The sequence below is a fragment of the Sinocyclocheilus rhinocerous genome, unplaced genomic scaffold (genome assembly GCF_001515625.1).
Source record: "Sinocyclocheilus rhinocerous isolate Xijiao unplaced genomic scaffold, SAMN03320098_v1.1 scaffold11, whole genome shotgun sequence".
Classification (NCBI taxonomy): Eukaryota; Metazoa; Chordata; class Actinopteri; order Cypriniformes; family Cyprinidae; genus Sinocyclocheilus; species Sinocyclocheilus rhinocerous.
Window position 1 is genome coordinate 509,437 of NW_015625587.1, and position 9,847 is coordinate 519,283.

General features: G+C 35.9%; 1 protein-coding gene across 1 annotated transcript; it reads right to left on the minus strand.

The window, feature by feature from the left end:
* Positions 1-4,957: 4,957 nt before the first annotated feature.
* On the minus strand, positions 4,958-8,351 carry LOC107756122 (endothelin-2). The gene is made up of 5 exons (XM_016573128.1): positions 8,150-8,351; positions 7,354-7,504; positions 6,888-7,001; positions 5,624-5,803; positions 4,958-5,517 (listed from the first exon to the last, which is right to left on the minus strand). Exons 1-5 carry the CDS (start codon positions 8,205-8,207, stop codon positions 5,448-5,450), a joined length of 573 nt encoding a protein of 190 aa, XP_016428614.1. The 5' UTR covers positions 8,208-8,351; the 3' UTR covers positions 4,958-5,447.
* Positions 8,352-9,847: the final 1,496 nt, after the last annotated feature.

The window sequence follows — 9,847 nt, forward strand, 5'->3', positions numbered from 1 at the left end:
GTGGCATTATGCAAATCTTCCCACATCGTGACGTAGACATGTGGGGGCGTGTTAGAACGTTTTAGGTAGGCGTGGTTGACTCTTAACTAGGGATGTAACAATTCACTCAACTCACGATTCGATTCACGATTTTTATTTCACGATTCGATTCACGATTTTTTTTTTTACGCACATGAGTAAGGTGACGGAAATGGTTACAAAAATCTAATAGCTAATATGAGCTAATATGTAATCAAATATGTAATATTTTTAAGTGAAGCACATTACAATCTATTTAAAACAAATCTAGGAAATCCATTTTTAAATGGACAAATATTAATTACAAATATTTATTGATAAAACTGACTAAATGAAATGTAAAACATCACAAAAAATAAGCCATGAAAAGAAAAGAATAAATGACAGCACACAGTGACCAGGAGTCCTTTTTAGAGCTTGACAACCTCTGGTCACTATAAGCTTCAACTGTATGGTAGAGAGCAGCATGAACATTCTTTAAAATGTCTCTTTTTGTGTTCCACAGAAGAAAGTGTCATATGGGTTTGAAACAACATGAGGGTAAGTAATGATGACAAAATCTTCATTTTATTCCTTCAAGACAGCTACTCATAAATTAGCCTGCTGATATGTTTGTATAGTGCTGCAATAGTGATTTATTGATACTCAATTAAATATTTAATTTACTTAAAACCCTCAAGCACAGGGCTAAAAAAAAAAAAAAAAAAAAAGGACAGATATTTCACCCAGACAGCACATATGGATGGAAAGGTAGTTATCGGCAAGGGAAGTCTGTGGATAGGAAGAAAGGTTTGTTTGTTTGCTTGTTTGGGTCGTGAAGGAAACAGCTACTTCCTTTTGTAGACACACTTACAAGTGAGCAAGAAAAGTGAAAGGGGTTGATTGAGGCCAGAGCCTCAGTACATAAACACTGTCTTTGGCAAATGTCCCAAATGCTTTGGAATGATAAATTGGCTCCTGCTGTCAAAGGAAGATCTGATTAAGTGTATCTCTTAGACACAGCTTACACAATGTACTGTAGGGACAATCTGCTACAATCTGAATGCTCGTGACAATTTACTTATCCATCACAGTATCCACAAAAACATTAATTATTTTCAACATTAATAATAATAATATGGAGCTTTGGTAAGCATAAGAGGCTGCTTTTGAACAGTATGTGCATTGACAGTATGTATGTATTAGTATTATAATACATAGACTGACTGTTCAACAGATACAGGGACTCACAGGAGAGGACTGAAAGAGTGACAGATAAAGAGAGATAAAATTTTAGACTATAATTCTCCAGACACACATTTTACACCATCTATTTAAGAGCAATATTAATATTTAATAAAATGTATTGTTTCACAAACCCAAAGATGCTTTATGCCAGGAAACAAGTGGAGAACTGAACAAAAATAAAGAATACCAAAAAGAGACAAACTACAAATGACTATACTTACGGTAATTTGTTAAATTGTTAATAATTCCTTCTCTAACATAAGAAATTGTAAACTTCGAAATAAAAAGCTCCTTCATAAGCATCATAGTTTGATGGGAAAAAATAAAAACAAATCTTTGAATAAACACTTAACGAACAGAAAAATTGTTTTCTTTTTAAATTTGCAATATACCTAACTCTGTATGTTCAAAGCAAAGCATCAAAGATAAACTGTAGCCTATTAATGTTATTTTCCTCTACTCTCTGTACATTCCCATTAATTAAACAGCTACATGCTGCTTATTTAACAGTCTGCCACACATACAGCAGTCTGGGTATGTAACTAGCCATTGATCCCTCTTAAGGGTAATTATAATCACATATAGCCTGTAAGCAATTGCTGATATCACTCTACTACGTAAACATCTCTCCTGATTAGCTATCTCCCATTTGATGTCAGTTCACTCTTTATCAGGTTTTTGGATACAGAAACAGAACACACGGACATCTCATGTTAACCACAGATTAAACAGGCCATAACCAGAAGCTTCTCTGAGATGCAAAGAATTAAAACAGCCAATTAAGAACGCAACAGTTACATTTTCCCCTACTGTTCGTGCCTACAGCTGTGACCGAGGGGGGAAAATGTGCCAGTTTCCATTATCGACCGCTGTCTACTTCATATCGCTTCCTCTGATTTACCTCTGATGTGCCTTTCCTGACATTCTCTTCACTCTGAATGCGATGGCAATTGGGATGGAATGTGTAAAGGCATCCTGTTTTTCGAGCGGGACAAAGATGGCTGTTGGCGGCATAGCAGACATTGAGCTCAAGGGAGATATGGACGCTGCCATTGTTTCAAATATGACTGTTGTTGGGTCATAAACCTCGTGAACTTGTCAAAGTAATTTAGTACTGTGTGTTCAAAAGGATTGCATCTCAGGTAAAATTAAGCTCTTAATGTAATATTTCACAAAAAAGACAATTCTGTAATCATTTACTCACCCTAGCTGCAGTTAAGCGTCATAAAAAGATAATAAAAGTGGCTCATAGTTTGTGCTGTGCGAAAAGACTTTTGATGCCATTTGATCGTTCAGGCCTTTTGATCATGTGAGGAACCGACCGAAATTAAATTTGTTATTCGCTGATAATTTTTCCATTCAGTAACTCGAGAACTAAATCAGTCCGGTTCATGAATGAATCATTCAGGCTGGTTTTGAGAACAATTCAAATGATTCATTAAAAAGATTCGACTCAAATGAATCGTTTGCGAGTTGGATCAACTTGCAGTGAATAACAACTTTCAGTCTGTTTGTCACATAAACCTTGGCTTCAGGAAATTTGAAATACATTAAAGTGCACAAGTCATAATATATATTGTAATTTGGTGATTGACTGTCTCTTTCAAGATTACTTTGAAAAGAGTGGCCAGGAGAAACATCATGAAGGTGAGTAAATAATAAGAGATTTATTATTATTATTATTATTATTATTATTATTGGGTTCCTGTTGTTTTTGTTTTTATCTATTTATTTTATTGTATTTTGTTAGTTTATTTATTTATTTTTTGTTGCAGACTTAATTTCAAAATCCCAGAGTCCATCAAATTCGTTTTACCTGTGTTGTTCAATATTTGATAATTATTGAAAAAATTAGACTCGTTTGTGAGTTGGGTCAAGATTTACAGTGAATAACAACTTTGGAATATAGTGTACAAGTCACAATAACTATCGTCAATTGGTGCTTGACTGTCCCATTCTTTATTATTTTGAAAAGAGTGGCCAGGAGGAATGACTAGTAAATGATGAAATGTTCCTTACTCTCAAAATCCCTCAAGTTCTTTTACCTGTGTTGCTCAATATTTGATAATTAAAAGCAGTTTTATAAGGCTTCTCATACCAGTACAATGATGTAATGTTGACGTATATGTTTTTCCTCGGTACTGTGCTCATTGAAATTGCAGTTATCTCACCATCAGTTGCTGCATGTGGCTGCATTTCTCACACTTACTAAACACACTTAAATGAGCAGACATGGTGAGAAACCTTGAGGCAATAAAGGTTATGCATTTGCTTAAGGAATGTCTGGATTGGTATGATACACATACAGTAGACATGCAATGTATGACATGTTAAATAACAGAGCAATGAAGTAATGCACATGCTTTTAGTCTCAATATAGATGTACAATAGTCTTAGATTAAAAAGATGAATAAAATTTGAGAATAAAATAATCAGGATAAGGATAAGGTCTTGGAGTTTGGAAACTAGCCTTATGTGCACTGTTGGCCTATATAATCTGTCATGACAGGAAGATGGAAACCATCAAGACTGTTGTTGTTCTGGCATTGCTTTTCTCTACACTGTTTCTTTCCCATGCGCCTGCAAGCTTCCTGCTTAATTCACCTGCTCTACAAGAGTTCATATCTCAACAACATGTCAATGTGTTCAAACTAATTACTTTTCAACCATGTACACACCCTTTGAGTCTTCATGCCAAGGTGCTTTGTCAACCAAGGAATAGGCATTGATCCAGGGCAATTATACAAACCTATGTATTCAAGAGATTATGCAAAGGATGTTTTAACATGAAGTGTAATTGTGGGCTATTGCTTTATTTTTGAACATAATCTGGTAATGTTCAGTTCCTGTCGGTGACACAGACAAGACAACTGCAGGGTGACAGTTGGATGTACTTGAGAAGGACACAAAATTAGGGTCAGCAATAATACTTATTTTAAGATGAATTTATTAGGATTCTTTGTTAATAACAAATCAAAGTGATATCATCTAACATATTCAAAGTTTGTGAAAATAAATATGGAATACATCAATTTCATCATAATGATATAAACTTTATAGCAAAACCATATTGTTTATATACAATACAGGAATCTTTCTCTACAAAATTCTTAATGATTAAACATATATATATATATACATAATAGTACAACAGCCAAAAGTAATCTTAAAGTGCATACTTATTGCGTACTCTAGGCCTACACTGTTAGCACTCTAAAATGTTCCAGTGCTATTCATTAAATAGGAAAGTTCTCCAGCTTTTTTAGCAAGATTAAATCTATTGTCCATCTTAAGGTCATAACAACAGATTGCAACAACACAACTGTCTGCATCACTTATGAATACATAATGCTAGGTAAAGCTGGATTGATATGAAAAACAAGGGCACAGTCCATACAAAGTGGTCATCCTTATGCTATATGCTGTGAGCATGTAAGAAATACTGCTGCTGCACATATAACGCATATGAAATAACCCCCATATATAACATACATGAAATCACCCCGTAGCAGATCTATACAGGTGGAGCTGGGGAAGGTGGAGGGTTTCTGATACGTGCTGCAATTGCTACAGCAAGCACTAGCCGAGTATTTGAATGTTGAGCAGCAAGCTCATTGGCTGCTGATATGAAAAGAACCAATCAGCTACGCCATGAGGATAATGATGTCATTATGTCAGATTGTGTTAGAATGTATCAGACTGTTTTTTTTAAACAGAAAAATAAAACTAATAGATGAAGGTCGGCTCCAATGGTGCCAAAAATAGTAGAAGTACTGCAGTTTCTTCCTATCTGTGCTCTTCCGACCTACATTTCATTAGCACTTCACCTGTCTCTTTTATCTCGAACTGTTCAAACTTGGTGTTTTGGACTAGTTAAGATCCTGTCAGGTAGCTCTAGCATAGCCACTTAGCTAATGTCCTGTTTGCACTACAGGACAGTCGCTAACACCTAACCCTCATTTGTGCTCTCCCAGTGGACAGGTCTGATTTGCCCTTAACTCACAAATATCTCCTTTACGTGTCACAAGCCTTCATCTCTCCCATTCTGTCTTAAACATGCAACAAAGGCTCCGTTTCCACAGGACTGTCCTTGAGGAACACTGCCTTCAGATCGCAGCCCATGCATGTTCTGCTGCCCCTGGTTTCACAAGGGACAACTTTTGTTCAAGTGCTCACACTTCCATCTCTCCCAGGTAAGAACTTCATCTGTAGCCAGGTTTACTGGCCTTGGATGCCTTTCCCATTGCTCTGGCTCTAGCCCTAACCAGCTTCCTGAAAAGTCAGATGGATTTGTTGTAAATAATGGTGTTAATGATGACACATTCACAGAATAAGGTGTGTAAACATGAATTTCGTGACTTGTGTAATGTGGCCTTACCTGAGGAAGGTTATGACGTCTGACTGAGCCCCAAGGGAGGAAGACTTCCCTAAAACCAGAACTCCTGGACTGGCATTTTCAGAGTTATTTAGGGCAGTCACATGATCTGATTTGGGTTGCTCCTGTTTTTCAGGCACAGGTTCAGATGGGTGCACCAGCATGATGGCAGGGTTTTCAGAGCTTGGAGAAATATGCACAAAATTAGTCCCAAGAAATCTTGGCTATAAATGCATCAAAATAAACACTGCATTGTCTTAGATGACTGCTATAATGGCTAATAAATCTATTTAAAAAAAATTCAGTAAGTGTTGGTGAAGCACCTTCAAACTTGCAGCTAGATTTCAAGCTCGGATGAAGAAATGACCTATCGCTACTTTCGTTTCATCATGTCTTTATAAACAGCATATAATGAAGGATTTGGTGATGCTACACCACTACTCATTACAGGTACAGCTAAGCTACCTTTTAGAAAAGTAGTAGTTGTACTACACTACAAACAACTAACAAATCATAGCTAACTATAACATGTTTGGTTGCGCTACACTGCTACTTGTTGGGAAAAACTAACTTTTTAATGTACAAAAAAAAATTATTTTGAAAAGCTGAAAATGCTATTGAAAATCTAGCAACATTAGCAGCATTGTCCGTTCACACCGATGAACAATATAGACGAAATCAATTTCAGAGCGCCTTTTTCTAGCTGATGAATGATTAAAAACTTTGACACTAAACCAGCTAACCAGGCTGAGAGACCAGCTAAGACCAGTTAACAGCAGGTTTTAGCTGTATTTCTCAGCAATTAATAGGAAAGCAGTTCCGTTTTTGTGGAAAAATCCAATATATCTGGTTGTCATAACAACAAATTACAGCAACACAACTGCATCGTTTATGAATACATAACAGTGATTAAAAGCTGATAATAGATAAGACTGCCTCAATGACTTGCAGCCTGTCATAATGACAAATGTTCTTTTTTTCTTGTGGGATCAAATAGCGGTCATAGCCTGAAAGCTATTAGCTAAAACTCTGACTCATTAGATGAAACTCTCTCCATCTTAGTATTAATTCAAAAACATTCTCCTGTCATACAGTCTGGATTCTCCAACTGTGTTTGTCTGGTATCACCTCACGCCCTCATGATATCTCCACACCCTTACATTAAAAATAGCCTTCTTAAGAAGAATACTAATGACTGCCACTTCCCACAAATTTGCGTAAAGCTGTCACTTGATCGGTAACGTGCAAGATGAGAGATGAGGCTCACCTGTAGTGACAGAATACATTGCATGTCCGATCTGCAGGACTGGCACAGAAGCAGCGGCCTGTAGACCTGCGCCGGCGAGCCAATGGACTGCCCAATCCATACACAGTGGTCTTACTGCGGAGGAGAGGAGACACCCAGAAAGCATCCAGTCATTGATTAACTCATCAGAAAGGGCATCACAGGAATAAACCACAATGGGACTTTGTACTTCTTAACTTTAAGAATGAGAATTACAACCAGTGCCAAAAGTATTCTAGATAAACAGCAATAAAATGCACAATAACTCAAAAAGTAATCTTTTTGAACTATAAAAGCACTCTCATTGAAATCACAAATGTGCACTGATTTACTTAAATGGAAACAGATTTGCTGAATATGTCCTTAATGTTTTCTTTCAGCCTCCATTGGCTTTGGTTTACTTGCATACGGTTTACGCATGTTAGCCCATATATGGGTGAACACTCACCTTGGTGTGTTCACCCAGATGATGTCCAGATGGCAGAAATAGTGGCATTCCGAATCCAGCTGGTTGTTGCAGGAGCAGCGTTTGCTCCTGACCCTATGGGTTGCAGATGGGTCACTCGGGTCAGTCTGGGGCACTAGAGGCAACCCCCAGCCTGCAGACAAGAGATATATTGCGGTCCATAAAACTTCCTGTAATCATTCTGGGCCAAAACGCTGCAGCAGAGACTACATGACTGAGTCTCAGAGAAATGATGAGCCTCATACACCACATGTTATTATTATACTTTTATGATTTTGATTTATCACCTCATTCTAGTCCCACTTCTCTCCGCTATCTTATGTCATAACGAACAAGGTCTCAGATGTTTGATCTTAATGAGTTATCAATTTTGGCTTTAATTGTCGAACAAAATTAGAACAAAATGAATTTGAGCCCCTGACTGTGTCCACATATTGTTAGACAGATGTTTAAAATGATAACCAGGGTTATCAAACTGTATTCGTTTTTATGAAGCAAAGTTTAAAGTGAGTTTAAATGAATCAAAATAAAATTACAAATGTTTTATCTCAAGCTTGAGAATGAAGGCACAGTTAAAAAAGTATTTAAAATCTCAAACTTATAATCAAGTAAAACTAAAATCGTAATTCTAAAAAATTCTAAAATAGTAATTTTGTATTTCTATCTATCTATCTCATATTTACAGTCAAATAAATTATTGTTAAATATAGAAAATAATAAATAAAAAAAACATGAAATAAATCTAATACACACACACACACACACACACATGTTTTACCTTCAAGAAGAGTTGTGCACAAGGTACAAATGAAGATCAGAGTAGTCCTAGATTCCATGTTGCATGTATGTTTCAATAGAAAGAAGTGCAGATGTTCACCTAAGCAATCCCAATAGATCTCTGAGCTGCAGGTGCTTGTCTAATGTTGAACCGTCCTGTTTGGCCACACTTATAGCTGGTGATATGCACCACCCCCCACTAGGCTGGCTGTTATGGGTGGTAGTTGCACAACTCCAGCTTGTCTTCACAGGGTCACTGGATTGTTTTTAAGGAAGAGATCCGGGCTCCCAAACAATGATGATCAAGACTAAAGAAAAAAACGTAATCTTTCTTGCCTGGAATTTAACAATGCAAATCTAAATCTACTAAATGGGACTTGGGGTTGGGAAGAGCATTGCTGTGGAGGGCCAGCAGGAAAAGAGGAGGCACAAGAGGATATCAGCAGATTTGCTGCTTTGCATGAATTCTGTTGCATGGACTTTGCAGGGAAAGACAGGGTCCTGTGGAAAAACCAGTTCATTTCCTTTTGATATTATTAAAGAGCTGTTGGGGTACTTTTGATAAAATATGTAACATTTACGCATCGTCTTATATTAAATTGTGTCATAAATCATTCACTTAATGCCACCACTTATGTTATTTATGATATTTCCCTAATCTAAAATCTAATTTTTTTTTTTTTTTATGTTTCTGGAAATCTGAAAAGATAATTATAAATAACTAGAGTTATTTACAATAGATAACTAAAACTAAAACCATACTTTAAATAAAGCTAACTGAAATAAAATATCTAATAAAAAACTTAAAAATTAAAAACCTATTAAATTTAAATTTTATTTTATTTTGTTGCCAATTAAGGATACATTTCTCATTTTCATAACTAATAAAAAATACAAAGATACAACAAAACTAAAATTTTAACTTAAATTAAATTGAAAGTGTGAAATATAAAAATAAAATGCCTAAATGCAAAGTAAATGTAAGGTTTCTTATTTTTAAGTTAGATTTTTACATAATATAAATAAAAATACTTTAAATGTATACTATATATATTTACTAAAATCACTATTAAAGGTGCATATTAAAAAACAAACACTAATAAAAACAATAAAATGACAAAAAGACACATTTTAACTAAAATTTAAATGAAAAATATATATATATAAAAATAAAAACAAGTTAAAAATCTTATAAAAACTGCAATAGTATCTCCACGATACCAACATAAAACTGACAATGATATATAAAAATAATAATGTTCAGTAAGGATCACTACCAGGGAATGTATGGTCTGATCAAATTAAAGGGGGGGCGCAATGCTGTTTCATGCATTCAGAGTTGTTTACACTGTTAAAGAGTTGGATTCTCATGCTAAGCATGGACAAAATTTAAAAAAACAATTTGGACGTATGACAGAGTATTTCTGTGCCAAAAATCTTACTTCCGGGTTCGTACAAGTTTCGGAGAGTTTTTTTCGATCGTGGCTCTTCATGACGTAAACGAGGGTGGAACTCCTTATATGGGCATTTCTCCCGGAAGAACGCACCCGCGCACACATCGACCAGAGCTAGAGCGAGATCGCGTCCATCAATGCGCTTCATCCAGCGGCAGCGCTGCACGGGACTGCCTCGGGAAAAATGTCTCCAAAGGAGTGTTTTTGGTTGTAAGGAAAAGATAACTTTGTTCAGCTTCCTAAAG

Bases quoted from the DNA above. Each gene is read 5' to 3' on its own strand.
- LOC107756122 (XM_016573128.1), bottom strand. From the start codon at position 8,207: ATGGAATCTAGGACTACTCTGATCTTCATTTGTACCTTGTGCACAACT. The intron at 7,002-7,353 runs GTGAGTGTTCAC...TCTCCTCCGCAG, and splicing joins ATCTGGGTGAACACACCAAG to TAAGACCACTGTGTATGGAT. The intron at 5,804-6,887 runs GTGAGCCTCATC...TATTTCTCCAAG, and splicing joins AATGTATTCTGTCACTACAG to CTCTGAAAACCCTGCCATCA.